At 29.9% G+C, this 22784-nt stretch overlaps 7 protein-coding genes across 10 annotated transcripts; 4 read left to right on the forward strand and 3 right to left on the reverse strand.

Moving 5' to 3' along the window:
* Positions 1–117: 117 nt before the first annotated feature.
* LOC124491923 (calcium and integrin-binding family member 2) lies at positions 118–1467 on the forward strand. Of its 2 annotated transcripts, XM_047054646.2 has the most exons (6): positions 118–266; positions 553–623; positions 680–714; positions 769–1034; positions 1094–1289; positions 1370–1467. In XM_047054646.2, exons 2-6 carry the CDS (start codon positions 573–575, stop codon positions 1389–1391), a joined length of 570 nt encoding a protein of 189 aa, XP_046910602.1. In that variant the 5' UTR covers positions 118–266; positions 553–572; the 3' UTR covers positions 1392–1467. The 2 variants fall into 2 exon arrangements, with proteins under 2 accessions (XP_046910602.1, XP_075591458.1); XM_075735343.1 differs by having other exon boundaries at positions 119–623.
* LOC124491922 (uncharacterized protein KIAA0513) lies at positions 1392–3934 on the reverse strand. The gene is made up of 4 exons (XM_047054645.2): positions 3199–3934; positions 1994–3124; positions 1829–1923; positions 1392–1745 (listed from the first exon to the last, which is right to left on the reverse strand). The coding sequence occupies exons 2-4, from the start codon at positions 3022–3024 to the stop codon at positions 1681–1683; spliced, it is 1191 nt and encodes a 396-aa protein (XP_046910601.2). The 5' UTR covers positions 3025–3124; positions 3199–3934; the 3' UTR covers positions 1392–1680.
* A 551-nt stretch (positions 3935–4485) lies between these two features.
* Positions 4486–13220, forward strand: LOC124492303 (uncharacterized). 2 transcript variants are annotated; one of them, XM_047055165.2, is made up of 6 exons: positions 4486–5732; positions 11159–11436; positions 11502–11759; positions 11831–12221; positions 12291–12659; positions 12717–13220. In XM_047055165.2, the coding sequence occupies exons 1-6, from the start codon at positions 5123–5125 to the stop codon at positions 13046–13048; spliced, it is 2238 nt and encodes a 745-aa protein (XP_046911121.2). In that variant the 5' UTR covers positions 4486–5122; the 3' UTR covers positions 13049–13220. The 2 variants fall into 2 exon arrangements, with proteins under 2 accessions (XP_046911121.2, XP_046911119.2); XM_047055163.2 differs by lacking the exon at positions 4486–5732 and adding an exon at positions 8143–9614.
* On the reverse strand, positions 13126–19662 carry Vps52 (vacuolar protein sorting 52). Of its 2 annotated transcripts, none has more exons than XM_075732458.1 (3): positions 19531–19662; positions 13835–15288; positions 13126–13776 (listed from the first exon to the last, which is right to left on the reverse strand). In XM_075732458.1, exons 1-3 carry the CDS (start codon positions 19541–19543, stop codon positions 13225–13227), a joined length of 2019 nt encoding a protein of 672 aa, XP_075588573.1. In that variant the 5' UTR covers positions 19544–19662; the 3' UTR covers positions 13126–13224. The 2 variants fall into 2 exon arrangements, with proteins under 2 accessions (XP_075588573.1, XP_046911122.2); XM_047055166.2 differs by lacking the exon at positions 19531–19662 and adding an exon at positions 15345–15451.
* LOC124492301 (1-phosphatidylinositol 4,5-bisphosphate phosphodiesterase gamma-1) lies at positions 15547–20013 on the forward strand. The gene is made up of 10 exons (XM_047055162.2): positions 15547–16105; positions 16167–16314; positions 16372–16940; positions 17010–18313; positions 18374–18667; positions 18718–18820; positions 18885–19249; positions 19302–19416; positions 19469–19722; positions 19794–20013. Exons 1-10 carry the CDS (start codon positions 15772–15774, stop codon positions 19866–19868), a joined length of 3561 nt encoding a protein of 1186 aa, XP_046911118.2. The 5' UTR covers positions 15547–15771; the 3' UTR covers positions 19869–20013.
* Positions 19996–22023, forward strand: stas (Transmembrane protein stas). The gene is made up of 5 exons (XM_047055169.2): positions 19996–20436; positions 20496–20624; positions 20679–20772; positions 20831–21074; positions 21136–22023. The coding sequence occupies exons 1-5, from the start codon at positions 20285–20287 to the stop codon at positions 21309–21311; spliced, it is 795 nt and encodes a 264-aa protein (XP_046911125.1). The 5' UTR covers positions 19996–20284; the 3' UTR covers positions 21312–22023.
* LOC124492305 (casein kinase I) lies at positions 21393–22454 on the reverse strand. Its single transcript, XM_047055168.2, has 2 exons — positions 21981–22454; positions 21393–21915 (listed from the first exon to the last, which is right to left on the reverse strand). Exons 1-2 carry the CDS (start codon positions 22442–22444, stop codon positions 21393–21395), a joined length of 987 nt encoding a protein of 328 aa, XP_046911124.1. The 5' UTR covers positions 22445–22454.
* Between the last annotated feature and the right edge of the window lie 330 nt (positions 22455–22784).

Below are 22784 nucleotides of genomic sequence, written 5' to 3' on the forward strand. Positions count from 1 at the left end.
TAAATAAAAAATTTTTTTATTCAGAATTATATTCTGATTCTGATTATTATTATTATTAGTTTTAATGCAATGAAATTGGATGTGGATAAGATGAATGGAAAAAAATGGCGCATGTTTCATTCAAATTCAGAATGAATGATTGAGAATCCATCATTGCGTTTGGTCCATCATCTATCGCGCATTCGATTATTTTCAATACGATTCTGTTTGTTTTATTCGCTTCAGTTAATTTTGGGGATTTTTCCAAATCTAAAAATTGTCCAAAAGTGTGTTGGCTTTGTTATATTATTAATTTCAATGAAAAACTAAGGATCAAAATGCTAACCCCACTTCATAGGAATCTAGCATATTAGCCAGAATAATATAAATACATACAGAGATTGCTCAGGATTTAGTTGCTGATTATTTTCTCACTCCGAAAAAAAAAAATGATTTTCACCATGATGGGCGTTGTATCCGAATTCTGTTATTAAATATTATGATGATAATATAAGGAAAATGTAGATAATGATAATGTTTTTTTTATCAAAAATTTTTTTTGGAATCGTTTAGTTAGTTAGTTGAGGAAGAAAATGGGAAACAAAGTAGCCGTATTTACTGACCAACAATTGGAAAACTATCAGGTATTCACTATTTTTTTCTATCCATTTTTAAATTAAGAATCAAACATTTTCAATAGGATTGTACATATTTCACACGGCAAGAGATCCTCACGTAAGTTTATTCAAAATTTTTCAAAATTCTTTGATTTCAATTGCACAATATTAGTGTATATAAACGATTTCGAGAATTAGATCCAAAAATTGTACCAGCCGTTATGACCAAAGATGAACCTCATACCATATCGATTCCAATGGAAAAAATTATCAAAATGGCCGAATTGAAAGAGAATCCATTCAAAGAAAGAATCTGCAAAGTATTCTCACATGATGGAACTGGAAATCTAACATTTGATGATTTTATCGATATGCTTTCCGTTTTCAGTGAAAATGCCAGTCGTGATAATAAACTTTACTATGCATTTAAAATATACGGTTTGATTTGATCGAAATTTATTGAATAAGTGATTGATTGATTGAATATTTAACATTAGATTTTAATGGTGATCAATTGATCAATGGTGATGATGTTGAACAAGTCGTACAGGCATTAACTCGAAATGAATTAAACCAAGATGAAATATCCATTGTAAGAGAAAAAGTTCTCGAAGAGGCTGATATCGATGATGATAAATGTATTTCTTTTTCTGAATTTCGACATGTCATCAGCAGAGCTCCAGAATTTCTCAAGTGAGTCAAATATAGTATAGCATTATATTATTCCTGTATCAATCAATTAATTCTTTACTTTTCTTTCGGTTTGTTTACAGTACATTCCATATGCGAATCTAATTCATATCGATTATTTATTTTTATTGGATGATTTATTCAATTCATATTTAATAACATAAAAATAGAATAATCTAATGTTGATTAACAAATAGTATAAATTTCAATTTTTAAATAAATATAATAAATATATCTGAAAATACATTTGATTCAAAAATTTTTCCTACAAAATCTGACATCTAGCGTTCGAGATTATAACTAAAACGCTTTATGTTTGAAATTAACATTTAATCCATGAATGATGAATATAAGAAGAAATTCAGAATCTTCAATCCTTTAAGGCATTTGCCGGTCATCGTCGTGTATTTTGAGCATTATACATTGATTCAATATTATCCTGTAGAAGCTTAAATTGTTCTATAGAATTAAAAAAATAAATAAATAGTCATTATAAATTTACTATTCTGTACTATCGATGAATTTTTTTTCTAAAATCTTACCAGCGGTTATATTGGCAATTGTACTCTGTTTTCGTAGAAATTCTAAACAAAATTCTTTAGATAGGCCAAATGAATTCATATTATGCGTGAAGGTGCTGAATTTTAATGAGTAAAATAAAAATTTTCAAAATCAAAAATAAAATCGAATGAATATAAATTGCTTACCCTAATTGACCGAAAGTTAAATTTGCATGAAATTGCCAATCATAATATTTATGATTTGGCTGTTCACGATTATTTTCATAGAAATTTGCTCGTTCACATTGGATTGCATCAAAGAAAGCAGCGTTCCAGAAACGTTTCAATTTCCAAATTGGCTGATCACGTAAAACAGTACAAAGATATTGTTTGTTGTTTTGCATTGAAACTGATGATGATGATAATGATGAATGTCTTGACCATCGATTATTGGCCATTGTAGATGTTGCTTTTGGTTGATAATGATAATAAGTGAAACACATATTCATCAATATTTTAGCTGGAGTAAAATCATCAGATTCAGCACATTCAAATAAAATGATGGCAAAATATTGGGCCAAACTGTAGAATGTCGATTCTTGGACACATTTATTATCATTACGTTTTCTATTGATAAATCGAGCAAACCAAAGTCTACCATTTTCCATTCGCGAATAATAACCAAATTTAGCTTTTTCATCCAAACTAATCGATGAACATTTGGTGAAAATTTTCTCCACAAATTGTTTCATAAAATATTTGGCCTCTCGAGATAATTCATCATGGTTTTCTGTGGTTACACTACATCCCGATGAGCTTGAATTCATTGATGAACATCGTCTGAATGGTTCTTGATCATTTTCAAATGATTCAACACTGGTACCAAGATCACTTACAATCCAATCTTGATTTTTTTGACAATCTAATGTACGTAAATCGGATAATGATGTTGAATTACTACCAATACTACTATGATTACATTCACTGAAATCCAATGAATCTAAACTTTTCCAATGATGTGAATTTTGCATATTCGTTGTTGTTGACTGATTCAAATTTATTTGTGGTTGTCCATATATTGAACGATTTTTTTTCAATCGTCGATTGCTATTTTGCAGGTTGTTTTGAACATTTTCATTGAATGTGGAATCCCATTTAGTAGAAATTCCATGTAAAATATTTTCCTTAAATGTTTTCAATTTATTCGTTGAAGAATCAAGTAATTTATGGCGATCCATTATTATGGTGAATGCACTTGAATCACAAAAGAAATGTTTTCGAATGATTTATAAATATGGAAGACATTGGATACTGATTTTTTTTGTTTTGTTTAATATACTGTTTGAAAATAAACAATTTCATAGAATTAAATTGAATATAAAATTTTTTGTTTAAAAATTCATTCATCTAACCTGATTGAATGTCGTTGAGTTTTTGAATGGCTCTTAGTGATCATCCATTCAATCAATTTCAAAGTGGTGTATGTTTTTTCGTTATGTGAATAAAATTATAATTCAATTTAATTATTTATCATCAAGTTGATCTCGAGGATGGTATATATGCAGGTGTTTGACAAATCAACATGATGGCTATGATTTTTTATGTCAAAATTACAATTTTTATTGAATGGAAAAATCCATCAAACATAGAGCAGAATTTTGGCCGAGAAAAAATAAAATTGATCCGTCACGGAGATGTAATAGCAATAAACAGAACACAAAATTTCGTATCACTGAACGGTTTGTATAACACACTCTGAAATTATAGAATGATGAAAATGAAATTTTCAAGAAAAATTTGCCATCATTTTGTTTCGGTTAGGCCTAAATACTGTGGAACAAAATCAAAGATCGAAGAGCATGAATTCAGAGCAATGTGTATTTTTATGTGATGTGAGAAAAAAAATATGAATCTAGTACATTTGGATGGATGGATTTCCTAAAATTTCATTTTTCGTTTTCATTTAAAGGATATACGATTTTGACGTCACATTCAATTTAAACGCCGGCTATATGTGTCGTTTTTTTTTTACATTTCCTTCGACTATAGTAAATGAACAAAATTTCCTTCCTGACATATGAAAAAGGTCAACGCGTGTATATTGTGTGTGTGTGTGTGTGTGTGGGTGGTTAGGTTGAGTATTTCTGTAATACGTGATCGATCGATAAATATTGTATCCAATTGTGTATATTGATCTGAATATGCGCGAATTGCTTCTTTCTTCGCGGTATCCAATGGATATAAATTGTAAACATAGAAAAACATTGAAAAAAAAAAATTTTCGTATCCAATGTTGATATATAGAAAAAAAAATTCAACCAATGTAACTCTAGTTACGCCATCTTGTAACAGATAATCTGATCGTTAAAAACTTGAAAAAAACCCAAATGAAATTTTTTATCAATTAAAACTATTATTATTAAGATAAAAGAAGAAAAAACTTGGATGCTTTCTTTTTTTTTCTTTGGTAATAGTTTTTTTTAAAGAACGTATCGGGAGATCAAAGACACAGAGAAAAAAAAATGTTTATGATGATTACGATTATTATTTTTTTTTTAAAGATTAGGTTAAACAAAAAGTACATTGAATGATGATAATTTCTATGATAAAATTGATATAGAATATTGGCACTCATCAGATCGATCATTAATGAAAAAAAAAAATGAAATCGGAAACAAAATGAGTCGCCAAGTTGACAACGATATCGATAGTGATATTGATTATATTGATATATATGGATTTCATATTTTTTTTCTTTCTTTCCAAACATCTTCACAATCATGAGGGAAAAAAAATAAAAATTTTCGTCCACGAATAAACATCAGACGCCATCATAGTATCAAGTATCATTACCATCATCAACATCATTTAAAATATTAGATGTTTGTACCAGCGTGGCCATGGCGTTTAATATATATCAGTGAATGACAAAAGAAAAAGACATATTAATGTGCTAAATTTTCTATTCAAGTTTAATCACGAATATTATTTTTTAAAAAATTCATGAAAAAAGAATTCTCGCCATCCATGCTTTGATTTGACATTTTATACATTTAAATAATTCTAATATCATCAATAAGACATTTTACACGTTGTATTCAACCAATATCTTTGAAATTTGTTTACATGTATTTGTCTGTGTAAGATGTACCTTTGAACCATTAATTTGAATTAATCAAACGAAAAATACAAAGTGTGTTTGGATAGATTACAGACGATTTAGAATTATATATTGACTGATTGTTGTTGTTGTTGTTGTTTTGTTTGAAAATTGACAATCTTTATCCACACAATCATCCAACCATATTCAACCAATAAATTGTCAAAACTAATGAAATGAACATTGATACTTCATCATCATCATCACCAACATCACCATCATCATCGACATCTTCAACATCATCAACATTCATAACAATTACATCAACCGGTGCCGTTATTCATCAATCACAATCACAACAACAGAATGATAGAATTTTAAATAATAATAATCAACACCAATATCATCTTCATTCTTATCATAATGCAATACCACAAACATTATCTACTTCTATTTGTCAAATTGTACAGCAACGATCCAATAACGTGAATGATGTTAAGTTTCGTAATAATAATAATAATAATAATAATCTGCAATCTACAACAATAATTACAAATACAAATCCAATCAATGTACATCATCAACAACAACAGCAACAAATATCATCGATTGATAAAATTACCAATCAATCATCATCAACGACAACGAATATTGGCGCTAATCATAATAATAATAATATTCAGAATCTACAACAACATCATCATCATCAACAACAACAACAACAACAACAACAATCATTAATCCATCATCAAACATCAGGTATACAACAATCACAATCACAAATACATGGAGTGATTGTACAACAGAATTCTTCATCAATCATTTCATCACAATCATCGTCACAACGTGAGTATCTTATCATCTCTAAAAATATGGGATCATTTTTTTTCCTAAAAAAAAGCGATACTTAAAATTATATTGGCCAACACCAGGTGGCTCCTTTATGCAAAAAGTGTTTGAAAAAAAATCTTGATTTTGATTTTGAGTGAATTTTGATTGATAGAAAAAAATCAAGTATCACGAAAGAAATAGTGAATATCAACAAAAAAAGCTATATACTCTTACAAGTTTTTTTTTTGGCAAACATTTTGCTTATTATTGTCATCATTACTTATCAATCGATCAACAACAACGACAACAACAACGACAACAAAAAATTAAATCGAATGATGAATTGATTGGTTTAGTGATAACGAACCAATTTCTATTGAACCGATCACTAATTAAAGGGAATCACGGATTGCATCGAAGAAAAAAAAAACAAAATAATAAAATAAAAAAAAGGGGACCAGTGGTGAACAAAACAAGTTGATTATTTTGTAGTTTCATTTGAAATGAAAAACTGTGTTTTTTTCCCCCCACCACCAACCATCCCCTGTGTTTATTCTTAATGGATACATATAAATAAAGATAAAATGTCATCGTCAGAGTAATAATAATAATAATATATTTGGATGCAAATCATCGTTACATATCCTTGGCATTCAATTTTTTTTTTCGTTGACATTCTTTTTTTTATTAGCTTTATAAATTGGTTTAATAATTTTATTATAATCCTCATCATTATTATGGTAAAAAAAAAATCCGGATCATCATCACCTGATTTAATTTTCTGATGATAATAATGTTCAATGTTGTAAAAAAAAAGAAAAATTTGAGCCATAATTCGTGCGTGTGTCATAATATAATAATTTTAATAATTTCAATTAAAGTCTAATTTTTGTTTTTACAACAATCGGCAAAGAACTTGGTCGATTTATGAGTTTTCATTTTAATATAATATATCACACGTCACCACAATTTCTTTGATAATAATAATATACAACAATAGTAACAGTAACAGTCGTTTCAAGGATCATTGTATTTTTTTTTTTTTTTTTAATAATAAATGAACAATTTAGGCGGCCAATATTGATTGATGATAATCAAGACGGTCAAATCTGTTAGAATGTTGTTGACCAGTATGGCCACCAAACGATATCACACTGTATTGACCAAACATCCAAAAAAAACAACAACAAGAAAAAAATATTATCAACATTGTCGCTATGTAAATTTGTTCATCGTCGTCGCCTAATGTTTATATGCACAATACATACATACATACATGCATACATATTGACTATGGTCAAATAAGTTATTGATCATATAAGATTGTTTACCTTAGCTTATTATCAGTGAAAAAATATGGTCTTTGATTAGCCTATCGCATTTAAAGTATATTTTATCTGACCAGTTTTGACCACCACCAATTCAAACGTTTTCTTGTCAATGAATAATCATATTTTAGTTTTTTTTTCTTATGTAGATATGAAATCCAAAATGGAAATTTTCGTTTCTTTTATTTTCGATTCATTCATTCATTCATTCATTCATTCGAAAACTATTCCATACATACAAATATAAAATAGAAGAATCTGGCTCTATAACGAAAGTTGAATGATTGTGAAGTAAAGTGAATAAAAAAAAATACAAAAAAAAAAACAGAAAAATTCTCAAACATCATCATCATTACAACAAACAGGTTGTGTTCACTTAGCCATTGGCTGTCATAGATGTGTGTGTGTGTGTGTATAGACTGCCATTTGAACGGCTAACATATCCAGACACATCCATTCTTTGTTTCATTGGTGTACATTCACCCATCCACCAGCAGCTTATGGTTGCTAAAAGTTTAAAAAAAAATAGAACTAAAACTGTTCAACAAGTTTCAATGGATATCCTATAAATATGTGTTGTGTTTTTATAATGTGGAAACTTACTTGAACTATGAATTCGACATCGTATTTGATAATAATTTGTGTTATTGCTTATTTTTTTTCCTAGGATTCCAAGGTTCTATTATGAACCATGAAATCAATGAAATGCGTCCATTTGTACTTGAACATGGGTTAGGTTTTTCTTTCGAAAGAAAAAAATCCAAAATCAAATATTAAAAAACGAATCCATTAATAAAAATTAGAATTAATTATCATTATTAAAACCAAATGGAAAAGAAAAATCAATTCTCATAATACGGTAACAAAAAAAAAATTAGTAATCCAAAACTATAAAGTGTTCATCATCATCATCATTTTAAAATAAATTGTTCCCCTCGTACTCATCATCATCATTATTGCTGTCGATATTATCGTCGCTGTTGCTTACCGTTATCAAAATCACCATTATCATCATCATCAGTGATTTAAAGTCGACCAGTTATCATCGATCTTAAACCAACATATATAAGTATATGCTAAAATAAAATTTATATATTATTGAATAAGAAAATAAAACGAAAGAGAAGATATTATTATTATCAGCTTTGGTAGCCATACATCCAAAACCAAAACAACGAAAGAAAGAAAGAAAAAAAAAATACCAGCAGCTCGATAATTTACTTTGTATGATGCGAAGTTTAGCTATTGCAATTTAGTGTTATTCTTCTTCGTCGTCATCGTCAATTGTCAGCGAATGCGAGTTGGTCGCATCATCATCATCATCAATCCATCAATCTAAACATCACCTACCATCATCATCATCATCATATTTGAATTTGTATTTATATTGGATGCGTATATAAATTATGGCTCAATTTCTTCAAGTTTTTCAAATGCTCATCATCAATTGATTTGATAAGCACGAAATAATCGACATCAATGAAAAAAAAAATTTTTTTTTTGTCGACTAAATCAAAAAAAAAATAATAATAAAAGAAAATTTGAGCTATATCTTCTTTTCTCTGTCATCGTCAATTTATCTTGTATATTGATTTTTTGAAACATATTTAATTTTTCATTCCATCATCAACATTTTCTTAATGGGCACAAAATTTGGTCAATCAATTGAAACAAAATCATTGGCTATATTAAGCCAATATCGATTCTTGATGACTACATTCAATCTGGACACAATTTGAACAATACTCATTCAGTAGATATATTCCTATTCCTATATTATTTTAATTTTTATAAAAAAGTGAAATTTTTTTTTGTCAATTTAAAGTAATTCTTTTGCATATCTTATTTCAGTGTTTTGTGGGTATATGTGTGTTTTTATGAACAACAACATATCATTTGGCAAAAATCAACATTGAATTTATATCGTGCATTTTTTTTTCTGTGTATACATTTAAAATCCTCGAAACAGATCGAATTTAATCAAATGTGGTACAAAGGATCAAAATGTTGACCCATACGCAAGGACCAGCGTGTCGGTTTATGTATGCGTCAACAAACGCTACATACAGTGGAAATAATAGTCAATCACCATATAATTATTTTCCAATAGACTTTAATGCACCACAACCCCCATCACTAATGTTTCGTTCACCACAACAAGATTTATCTGATACGACTGGAAATTTTTTCTGCAACGGTCCTGTAGATTATTCCGGTCTTAACAATTTAAATTCAACTATTAATTCATCAATGGAATCGATTAATGAACATGATGATGCAATGGTTTCATCGCAAAGTTCACCAGAATATATGGCCAACGCTACTAATAATAATAGTGATTACAATAGCGGCCCTATCTATTATAATTTATCAAATGAAGATATATGGAATAATCCATCATTATCCACCGTTTCTGTCAACAATAATGATGATTGTATGGATATTGTCGATTCGGTTGGCAACAATAATAATAATAAGAAAAATGATATTTCTGGCTGTGAAAAAATGGACAATGCTCGAATGATTCAACAACAAAAGATTAAAGATGAAATAAGAAATAATTATATCGGTATTGATCTCTAAATCTTATTTTTAAGGAATTTTCAGTTTTATGTGTGTGTGTGTGTGTGTGAAAATAATGAAAAACGTATTATCATTAGAACGAAAGATCTAGTTGTGCACCACCTTTGCAACCACTTTATAGCATGTGACGATCATCGATTTTTATGATGATGATGATGATTATGATGATGATAATAATAATAATAATAATGATAGCCACAATTCATTTGATATGATAATTGCAACATCAATCCGTTCCGTTTTGCTATCGACATCATCGTTCGTAATGATCCGCAAAAGAAATTTTCTGTCCTTTTTCTTTCAAAAAATCATCTACATAAGTACATTTACAGCGTTGAAAGTTTGATTATTAACACATTATTGATATAATATAAAAATTGAATTGGCATAAATAATTTCGATCATTTTTTTTCATATTTCATGATTATTATGATTGCAACATTAGGTACATGATAATGAAGGTGATTGTCATATATAAAAATCTTATGATGATTCCATTCTTTTCATTTATTTTAACGATCAGAAGATCAAACAAGTTGTTCACGAATAATGAATGTGCATTGTTTTGATCGACAATTTTTTGAGGTCCTTGTTCAAGAAAACGAAGAAGACGACGGTTTGAAGATTTCTTGTAAAAATGTTTATGTTTTTTTTTGTTCACTCATAATTACGCATTAGAATTTGGATTTCCCAATTCAAATCGACGAATAAAATTGAATGTGAGAGTGAAAGATCGGTCAAAAATCAATTTTTTATAGATTCAAAAAAAAAAAACAATCCACCCTCTTATTTCCAAATCATGGAGTTCAAGAAACTGTTTAATATTGTTTTTAAAATTTTTTTCTTCTGTTCTTGTTTTTTTTTGTCTTGAATCAAAGTTTTAACCGAGAACGAAATATTATTCAAAAGTATTTATCCGGTAGAATTTTCAAGTTGTAGTTTGCAAACAAAACAAAAAAATAAAACTAATTTACCGCTTATATAATTTATTGTTAGAATAACCTCGATGATGATGATGATGATGATGAGAAAGAAAATTTTCGTTGACTTTGTTATGTCTGGCCTTATTATTATTATTATCATCATCATCATCATCATTGGTAGAAAAAAAAGAAGGATAAGTGAGTGTGTCTATGATTGTCGGAAGGTTAATTTTTTTTAATCACTTTCTCATATAATACCTGAAAAGAATTCGGTCTGTATCGTGTAATCATCTAGGTTTATCACAAATGCTGCCAGAAAGGAGAGAAAGCAAAAAAAAAAAATTAAACAAAACATAAACAAACATGTTCCATGTCGTACATTATCAAATACATTGACTAGAATTTTATCGTAGAACTCGATTATTATCCGTACATATCAGAAAAAAAGGATAGAAAAAAACTTTGACCAACACCGCAACAAAATTTTTTTTTGTTTGTTTCGTTGTTTATTATAATATCACATCATAATCACCATTATCATTGATGTTGTCTTTCATTTTTTCTTTTTCTTTTTTCCCCATTTGAATGTTCATTATTGCATATATAGATTCAACATGTGATTCTATCAATAGCAATGCTAACAATAATAACAATATGACAACGAATACGAATGGTTTAACTTCGACGGATAACAACCAGAGCAACAACATGGCCAATATGAATGGTAATGGAAATGGTAATAATCAACCAACGACAAATAATGAAAATAATAATAACAACAACAATTCCGGCCAACAACATATACAAAATTCACAGATATGCGCCATTTGTGGTGATCGTGCTACCGGAAAACATTATGGAGCATTCAGCTGTGATGGCTGTAAGGTAAAATTAAAGTTCAATATTGACAATACAATGTCTAAATTGATATACTATATTATAAATTTTAGGGATTTTTTCGACGTAGTGTTAGAAAAAATCATCTGTATACATGCCGTTTCAATCGCAATTGTGTCATTGACAAAGATAAACGTAACCAATGTCGATATTGTCGCTTGAAAAAATGTTTTCGTGCCGATATGCGTAAAGAGGCGGTTCAAAATGAACGGGATCGAATTACTTGCCGTAGGCCTAGTTATGAAGATACCAAAACAACATCGGGAACATCATTGGCTGTTTTGCTCAAAGCTGAAATGTCATCAAGGAAGGTGAAGGATAATAATTCGAGTTTATTCTATTAATAAAATAAATTATGCGCATTTGTCCAAATAATCCGCAGAATTGTTCTCCACCAACAGATACAAATTTTCAATCGAAAAAAATAGCCAACATTGAAGATATTGGAAATTCTATGACACAACAATTATTGATACTGGTTGAATGGGCAAAATGTATACCGGCATTCACTGAGCTAAACATTGATGATCAGGTTGCCCTGTTGAAAGCTCATGCTGGTGAACATTTACTTTTGGGCCTTTCGAAACGATCATTAGTACTCAAAGATGTTCTTCTACTCGGAAACGATCATATCATTCCTAGACTTACACCAGATCAAGAGATCACACGAATAGGTTGTCGAATATTGGACGAAATCGTTGCAGTTATGAAAGATGTAAATATCGATGACAATGAATTTGCTTGCTTAAAAGCAATTGTATTTTTTGATCCTGGTAAGTACTACAACATTTTTTTTACTGTATATTATTTATATTGAATGAAATTATTTTCGATGTGAGAAGCTGTGAAAAATTTAAAAGATTCAGCTAGAGTAAAAATTGTTCGTCATCAAATACAAATCTGTCTGGAAGATTATGTGAACGATCGCCAATATAATTCAAGGGGACGTTTCGGTGAGCTTTTGTTGATACTTCCATCTTTGCAGAGTATCACATGGCAATTGATTGAACAGATACAATTCGCCAAGGCATTAGGAAAACTAAGCATCGATCATTTGATCCAGGAGATGCTTTTAAGCAGTTCGACTAATCTAGCTCCGACAACACCGGCTGCATCAAATATCAATTCAGCTCAAAACAATCTTCCTCCACCTCCTCCAACAGATCCATTACAATGGCAAAGGAATCATCTATGGCAGGGTGCTTATCCTAGTAAGTTATCTATTTTATATGTCGAATAATGTGTATTAACAAATGATCCATTTGAAGGGCAAACATTCCCTGAGCCAAATATGAGCAATATGGTTTCCAACATGTCTCAAGTGGTGAATGTTATTATGTCACAAGAACCAAGTGAAAATAGACAACAATCCAGTCTTGGACAGCAACAAGCTCCCCAAATACAATCACCATTATCATCAAATCAGCCAACAATGGCTAATGGAGCACAAATGTTGGGACAAGTGGAAAACATTATGCAGCAAATAAACAGGCAAGAACAATCTGGTCTAATTAATACAGATGATCTACGATCCGCACCACCGCCACCGGTGCAAACATTCAAAAGTGAAATAACCGATACGGAAATCAACCCATTCTAAGAATGATGAATCTGATTTTTTTGTTTTGTATAAAATTGTGTAAAAAATTTACAAAATACTAAATTAACTTAGAATTATTTTTACAGAATATGAATTCTTTATTTTATTTTCGAAATAAATAAAATATATCGGAAATGGGCTGGGATAGAAAAAGAAAAAAGCCAACAATAAAGATATTAGAAATTCGTTTTATATTTTTTCACTTCAACCATTAATTGATGAATATTGATCAGTTCGCTTCTTAAAGGATTATTGCTGAATGGTGGTTGACTGACAATTTTCTGAAATTTATGATAATATTGCACTAATTGTGTCAAGGCAATCTGTTGAATGTTATTTCCATTACGGAAATTAGTGAATGATGCCATTATATCTTTGGAAACCTGTTCCAATGATCGTCGCCAATTATTGTTGAAATTTTGTATCAAATCCCCAACTCTTGGTTCCAATCGTTTCAACGATTCTGTATCGTTTTTTTCTGTTAACACTTCGGATTCTTTAACGAATGAAATCATAGCTCCAAAATGAGGATATAACATTTCTTCAATAAAATCCATTATTTTTTTATTCAATTGTTCTCTCATCGTTTCGGCTTCATTTGATCCATCTTTTTTACGTTCCAAAAGGACGCCCAAGATTGTGTCATAATTATTGATGATGAAAACATACTGTTCTTTTGGTTTACAAAATTTGGTTGACATTCGTAATATTAAATTCATAACTTCGTTCTATATAAATAAAAATAAACATTAGTATTTCATACCTAAAAAAATGAATAAACATTACCTGTAATATGGATAATAAATTAGTAACACGAACATCTGGAAACGTATCATTGATTGTGACAATAGCAGCGGAAAATTCAGCAAATCGTCTGGTAATATAATGAGGTCTCATATCGATTGTGGCTATCTTGATTAAATCACAGAATTTTATGCTTTCAATGTGCATCAAAAATACTTGTTCAAATTGTGGCCATATAGTCTTGACAACACGTTCCCAATAATGACTCAATACGATTACGTTACGTTTCAACGATAATATTCGATAACGATAAATTATGTGCAAACAAACAAATAACGCTATGGCATCATAACTTTGAGAGAAGAGACTATCAATATTCTTATAAAGTAGATCCAAAGTTTTTCCAAAAATCGTATAAAATAAATCATGTGATGTTTTAGAATTGACCATAAAAAATTCATTCATAAATAAATATTCACGACAAGCATGATCAAAAAAAGCGTATTGTATTTCACGAAAAACATTTTCCAATGGATATTTCATATCGTTTTTAGTTGCAGCATGCACGACAATCAATGGCGATTCAAGTTCAATTGTCAACAACGATTCTCTATCACCCAAAGAAAAAATATTAGGCCGATGCTTAACAACATTGGATTTGAGGTTAAATATTGAAATTTTATTGGCCTTATGAGAATCATCATTTCCCATTAAGTCATCTTTATCGGGTAGATCTTCATACATCATTTTTGTAGATTTATGAATAAATTCTTTGAAGTATGAAAAGTAAATTTTGCTCATCGTATCGATGTATTCATTTTGTATTTCTCTTGCTATATCTCTTTCGTGTGTAGCTAAAAATTTGAAAAAGAATTTATTCTTCAATAGAGCATTTTGAACAATATGATAATTGGTCATTGGTTTTTTGCATGATGAAATCTTTTTCAGAATATATTCACGTATCTTGATAATAGCTTTCGATTTAAGATTGTTCAATATTTCCATCACATCAACACAAGCTTTTGCTTCACGAAATGATTGCTCCTTGACGAATGCAATTTTATGATCCAAAATGATCAATTGTTCAAGGAATTCTTTCTCACAAACTGGAGTATCGACAATATGTTTAATCACGGATTCAGGAATAATTATATCATCAATGAATTCGCTCATTTGATTACGAATGGCTTGTTTGTTCTTCAAACGTATATTCAACGAAGCTGACAATTCTTGCAATGATAATATCTCCTGACAAATATTGCTAAGATCGGCCTGAAAAGCACATAACATTCCCTCTAATCTTTCCAAGATTTTATCACTATCAGTGATTTGTAAATGCAATTCAGAAATGTTATCAGCTTCCTTGATGTAACCAGCAATAGTATTATTTTCCAATTCGGATAAAGATTTTTCAACATTGGCAGAATATTCTCTTAAATCAATATTGGAATTAAGAATTTCTTTCACCGTTTCCTCATCACAATCGATGGCTGGTTCTATAATGGATTAAAAAATGGTATTTAAACAGAAATTTAGTTACAAAAAAAATTACCAATAGTCTCCAGATTCATTTTGAATATTTATTCGTTGTTTAGTTGGAAGTTTTGACCAAATTCATTTGACAAGAAAAACATCCATGAATCCACTCATTTCTGGAGTGTGCGCAATATGATAGACAATTGGATACTTTGATCCATAGCTCAAGTAACGCGAAATGAGGCGGCTGTAACTAAAATGAATGCTGCTGTTATTTGAATTTGTTCCTAAATCTAGTCTGATTGTTATTGAGCTTGTACAATGATCAACAGGATGAATCGTCAGCTACAACGACCGGAAATAGATAAAAACAGCCTTTGTACGATAGGTTGGCTAGAAAATTCCCTGGAAATGAGCAAAATCAAATACAAGCAAAACAGATGGTCAAAACAACATCGAGAAAAAAAATCATGTTTGTTATTATTACGTGAAACGATAATAGCATGAATCGTTCAGTCTTCAAGGATTATTTGTTTGCAAAAAATGATTGCCACTTGGATCATGAATTAATTCGTCGACTAAGTGAAGGTTTTTCATGCAGAAAAATCGAAGGCAAATCATCACGATTAGAAAAGCGAAAATTTTGCATTCGATTCGAGATGTGTCGACTTGAATGGTATAAACCAATGTCAGGATATGAAGAGTTCGAAGGTTGTATCGATTTTAGAGACATCCAAGAAGTCCGCATTATCGAAGAAAATGGTGAAAAGTCTGAGAATAAAACATTTGCCATTCTATATGGGAAAAAGTTCTGCCTTCGAAAATTGTATTGCATTGGTAAGTTGTTGAATTGTTTCTTATATCATTTTGATAGATACGAACTTTTCTGTATGAGCAGCTGATGCCGACATTTGTCCAGAAAGAATTCGCAATTTGTTTAAATATATAAAAAACATTGCAGAATGGGCACCGTTTAGAGTTCAAGTTGACATTCTATTACAGCGAGAATTCGATGAATATTCTTCACAATGTCAACATTGTAAAGGGTAAGATTAACCATTGGAGAGAAAATCAATTTTGATTTTATCAATAAATTTTTTCAGTATCTATCTAAAAGATTTAAAACATTGCATCACTCGTCATCATCTGAAATTATCAAGCAGTCAATTGAAAAAGTTATTCTATGATGTGGATCAAAATTTTACTGGCTGTCTGGAATACGATGGATATGTTACACTGTACAATAAAATTAATAACATTCAAACCTCTCTCGATTCATCATATCTGGATTTATTATTGCAATCATATTCAAATGATTCGAAAAAAATCAGCATCGAAGAGCTAAAAGAATTTTTCATCAAAGAACAAAAGATCAAAATATCGTTTCAACAGATTAGCGACATTGTTTTTCGAAATTCTTTGGATGCACTACGTCATTATGAAACACAAGCATATTTTACTCGAATTGAATTTATTGATTATCTATTTTCGAAAGAAAATTCTGTCTGGAATGAATTCTGCAGTGATGTTACACATGATATGAATCAACCACTTAATCATTATTTTATTGCTTCATCACATAATACATATTTGACTGGTGATCAATTCAAAAGTGAATCTTCAGTCGAATGTTATATTCGATGTTTGCGTTTTGGTTGTCGATGTATTGAATGTGAGTGTTTATTTTTGGAAAAAAATCATTAAACAATAACATTATTATTATTATTTTCATATGCTCAAGTGGATTGTTGGGATGGACCCGATGGTAAACCATTGATTTATCATGGCAGAACATTAACAACGCGAATACAATTTATCGATGTCATTAAAAGCATTCGAGATCATGCATTCGAAGTTTCGCCATATCCTGTAATATTATCCATTGAGAATCATTGTAGTATAAAGCAACAAAAATTTATGGCACAATGTCTACAAGAAATTCTTGGTGATTATTTGCTGAAAAAACCATTAGATTTGAATGAAACCTGTTTACCATCACCTGAACGATTAAAACGAAAAATAATCATAAAACATAAGAAAAGAAGACTAGATTCTGATACTACAAAAGAATTAAGCAGCCTCAATAATTCAATCAAAGTGCCTGGTGAAGCTGGTTCCATCAAATCACTCAAAGAACGTAATGAAAATGACTATAATGAATACAGTAATTCTATTAAATATGGAAATTTGCTTGTATTCTCTGCCGATGAGAAAAGATTCAAGAAACATTTTGTCATTTTGACAAATAAAAAATTAAATTATATTCTCGATACAAATGATGATCAAGATGAAGAGGAAGAGGAAAGTGATGATGAAACATCATACGGAACAATAGGAAACAAAGAAAACAATTATTCAGCAAAACGTGGATCGCCCAAAAGTGAACTTCATTATGGTGAACCTTGGTTTCATGGTAAGCTAAAAGGTGGTAGATCAGAAGCCGAAAAAATTCTCTTAAAACATTTAGATCTTGGTGATGGAACATTTTTAGTACGGGAAAGTGAAACACATCCAGGTGATTATACTTTATCATTTTTATTCGACAACAAAGTACATCATAGTAGAATCAAATTGGATTGTCTTGATAATGAAATCAAAACTTTTCGACTAAATAATCTGATAAGTTTCAATACGCTGTACGAATTAATCGATTACTATCAGACAAAACCATTGAAAAGTGACAAATTTCAAGAATTGTTTTTACGTAACTTTGCTCCACAAGAAAATACTCATGAAAATAGATCATGGTTTTATAAGGATTTATCTAAAGAAGAAGCTGAAGATATTCTAAAACGATTACGACATAATGGTGCATTTCTTGTCCGACATAGCGAGCAACAGGATAATCAATTTTCAATTTCATTTCGAGCTGAAAACATTATTAAACATTGTCGAATCAAAAAAGAAGGCCGATTATATATGATTGGAAATGAAGAATTTGAAAGTCTAACTGAACTAATTGAATTCTATGAGGAACATCCGCTTTATAAGAAGACAAAACTTTTGTTTCCAGCTACACAAGAAAATGTTCGAATACTAGGAGGAGTAAGTTACGATAGTGATATTTTGAATATTAACGTGTTTTTTTTTTAAAAACACAAACAGGAACCAACAGAATCTCAAAGTAGCTACATGGAACATGGCCTCATTCCAACGGAAGAGCCAAAAGATTTGCAATATTTTGATAACGAAATGAAAGAAGAAAATGAGGATGATCAAAATCAGGATGAAATCGAAACTTGGTGTTCGATTGAGCTTGATCAAAATGTTACCGTATCAGTGTATCCAGCTGAATTGAATTCATTCAAAGTTGGATCAATGATATTTATGGCACAGGATGAAATCGAATGTCAGGATTGGATGATAAAAATTCAAGAAATTCTTAATAAAAAAGTTAAAGTAAGTAATATAGGATTAATATTCAAATAATCAGCTTTTCTCTTTATCAGAATAATAATTCAAACAAAGAATCATCAAAACGACAAATTCTTAAGATCGCTCCTGAATTAAATGATTTAATCATATATTGTTGTTCAATTGGATATGATGGAAGTATGTATGAATTGAATAAATGTCATAACTATAGATTAAAAAAACGAGTATGAATTTTCCATAGAGACTACGAATTACAGAGAGATGTGTTCGATTCGTGAATCAAAAATTGAAAAACATCTAAACAGCAGCCAATATAAAAATATTATAAATTTTACACGCCATCGATTAATGCGTGTCTATCCAGAAGGAACACGGATATATTCATCTAATTATAATCCTATACAGATGTGGAATTGTGGCATACAAATGGTTGCATTAAATTATCAGACAAAAGATAAGCCGATGCAATTGAATCATGCAAAATTCTTACAAAACGGTCAATGTGGTTATGTTCTGATGCCATCGTATATGAAAAGTGAAAGCTATAATCCATTTGTAAAACCTGTTGATCTCGATTGCTGTTCACCTATTGTACTCACTGTTAAAGTACGATTATCATTAATATTTTATTATTCTAATTATAAAATTAATATGGTAGATAATTTGTGCAAAAAATCTGAGAAAATTAATCAAAGACATATTGAGTCCTTCGGTAGAAGTCGAAGTTATTGGTGCCGATTTTGATTGTAGAAAATATGCGACAAATATAATTTGTAAGTATCATCATCATTATTATCATCAACAATTAATCAAAATAAATTACAGACGATAATGGCTTATGTCCAACATGGACAAATGGAAATCAATTTATTTTCCATATAACTTACCCGGAAATTTCATTATTACGATTTGTCGTTTATCATCGAGATAATTTTGATGAAAGCAGTTTGGTAGGTCAGGCTACGTTTCCTGTTTCCTGTATCCGACAAGGACTACGAAGTATAAGATTGAAAAATGAATACAGTGAACACCTTGAGCTGGCCACTTTGTTAGCTCATATCGAAAGTTTTCCGGTCAAAGTACAAACGATACAAATCAGATTAATTTTAATTCAATTTTTAATTAAATTAATTTTTATCATTAATCATAGGATGAAGGCGTCGAAAAGCTAAATCATTCGATTGAACTTTTATCACGGTTGGAAAATGAATTGCTAACACGATGAACATATTACAAATGATACCGCCTTGGAAATGTGATTTCTCATTCAAATTCATCTAATTGGAAAATTTTTCGGAAAAAAATATTCCTGCAACCTTTTGCACGTCCTTTATGAAAAATAAAATTGATTTTATCTTTTTTTATGAAAATTGGGTTTAGATTCTTCTTTTTTATTTCCCTTTTCAGTATTTTTTATTCTTTTCAAGCAATTATCATATATAACGGCGAATATCAGACAAGAATTCTAAATACGAATTGTTCTGCATTCAAATTGTTATGGTCATGTGTTGTTATGTTTCTTGAATCAAATCACAATGCTCATTTTTTATTTATTAATTTATGTTTTATAGTCAGTAAAGAATTTTATTATTATTTAGAAAATCTACTGTGATATTATACTGAATTATTATTATTTTAATCATGGTCGATGTATCACCATCATCGGTTCAAAGTCCTGAAACACAAAATCGTAAAGATTCGTTACAGAATTCTAGCCTTCTTCTTTTATCCATCATTTTGATATCAACTTTGTCTTTATTTATTGTTTATCTTAATTTTCCCAAACTAGAGCCGTAAGTTGTTTGCATCGATTAAATATTTAAAAATATTTATTAATCCACACTTGTTTCAGTCATGAAAAGCAGCATTTCAAGTTGCCTATGAACATTGATGATGCCAAAAATTTGGGAAACGTTTTATCTGGGTACAAAGATCGATATTTTTACGTCGTTCTTTTCGGTTTCATTGTCACTTATATTTTGTAAGTTTTGATTTATAACCTGAATTATTTAAAATTTATTTTATTAATATAAAGCTTGCAATCATTCGCCATTCCTGGTTCAATTTTCTTGAGTGTTATGTCTGGTTATTTATTTCCATTACCATTGGCTTTATTGTCCGTTTGTTTCGTAAGCAATTTTAAAAAAATTCTTGACTAGATTTTACAATAATCATTCTTATTTTCAGTGTTCTGCTGTTGGTGCATCGATATGTTATTTACTTTCATGTCTCTGTGGCAGACCATTTATAATTAAATATTGGCCAGATAAAGCAAACGTTTTGTCCAACATAATCGATCAACATCGTAGTCATCTCTTTTACTATATGATTTTTCTGCGAATCACGCCATTTTTACCGAATTGGTTTATAAATATAACATCCCCCATTGTTGATGTTCCATTATCTACATTTTTTATTGGAACATTTTTAGGTATGTTCAATGGTAATTTTATCAAGCATTCGAATATTTTTTAATTTTTAATCATTAATAGGTGTTGCACCTCCTTCATTCATTGCCGTCCATGCCGGTACAACTTTATACCAGCTAACATCATCATCGAATATAATATCTTTTCAATCTATGATGATGTTGTTAGCATTCTCATTACTTTCTTTGACGCCCATCATTCTGAAACGAATATTTGCTGATAAATTCAAAAAGCCTTAACTCATTCAACATGAACACATTTAATTTTTTGTATTTATTTTCTAAATAATTTTATTTTTGTTTGATGATCATTTTTCATAGTTAAACAATTTTCCCTTCCCATTCATATTTCACACCATCATTGTATTTCCGGAATAGATTCCCAAAATTCTTTTTCCATTCATCATAATCTGGTTGTTGGTCAAATCGTAAAGATCTTGTATATGTCAAAAAATTGGCAAACTCTCGTGGATAACCTTCGGATAGATTTTCCGGAGGTGTCGTCTGTTTTATATGGCCAATTTTACGATAACGTTCTTTCAAAGTGGATGCTTTCAAACCAGACCATGGTAATTTACCTTTACGCAGAAAATACATGAACAAATGACCCAAAGATTCAAGATCATCACGTCTTGATTGTTCAATACCAAAATGTGCATTGATGCTCATATATCGAGCCGTACCAGTCAAATTTTTTCCCTCCCGAAATGGAATATGCTGACCAGTATTGGGATCGATGAATTCTTTAGATAAACCAAAATCTACAACATGTACAATATTACGATTGGCTAATCCTGGATAACCTAGAAGGAAATTTTCCGGTTTTACATCTCTGTATGCAATACTAGTTTTTTTTATATTAGAAGAATCATTATTTATATTCAAAGTTGTTGTAATTTTATCTCTTACTTTTTGCTATGAATAAATTCAAACCGATTTAATAATTGTAAAACCAGATATAAAATTGTTTTGATTGTGAAATTCTGTCCGCATGATTGAAATACTTCATCCAGATTTTTTCCCAAAAGTTCGATAACTAGTACATTGTATCTAAACCATTGACCAAACCAAAACACTTTTGGAAAGCCTATAACTTGATCATCTTTGCCATGTAGAAGTTTATATATCTTCAATTCATTTGACAATTGTGCTCCTCGATCTTTGCTTGGCTCGAATTTTATCGCCACTTTTGGTGAACGGCCATCAATGTTTTGACCAAGAAAAATTTGACCAAATGAACCTGATCCTAATTTTTCTAAAGTTTTAAAATTACCACCAATTATTGTGTCTGGTTTTATATCTTGTCCATTGGCAACCTTAACCGGTTCATAATCGTCTTCCAACCATGAATTTGAATCATAAGACATAGACATTGTAAAACTATTGCCGATCGCATTAACAATTGTTACGATAGAAAAAAAATCAAGTTTTAAATAACACCCAATACGATTATTAATAAACCAAATAATAATCGAATAGAATCGAATTCTCTATTTATTTCATCATATAACAAATTAATCAATAAAACTTGATAACATTATGACTGCTACTTGGAAATAAATTGATCGCCATTGTTGTAATATTATGATGACGATTTTTTTTATATATATATGTTGTCGACAGATATGTTTAAACAAGCTGTCCATTAATTAATCATCGGTGGTTATACTGATCGGGTGGTGTGTGTGTGTTGTATGTTGTTCCAAAATAAAA

This window comes from Dermatophagoides farinae, chromosome 1 (genome assembly GCF_024713945.1).
Source record: "Dermatophagoides farinae isolate YC_2012a chromosome 1, ASM2471394v1, whole genome shotgun sequence".
NCBI classification, from domain to species: domain Eukaryota; kingdom Metazoa; phylum Arthropoda; class Arachnida; order Sarcoptiformes; family Pyroglyphidae; genus Dermatophagoides; species Dermatophagoides farinae.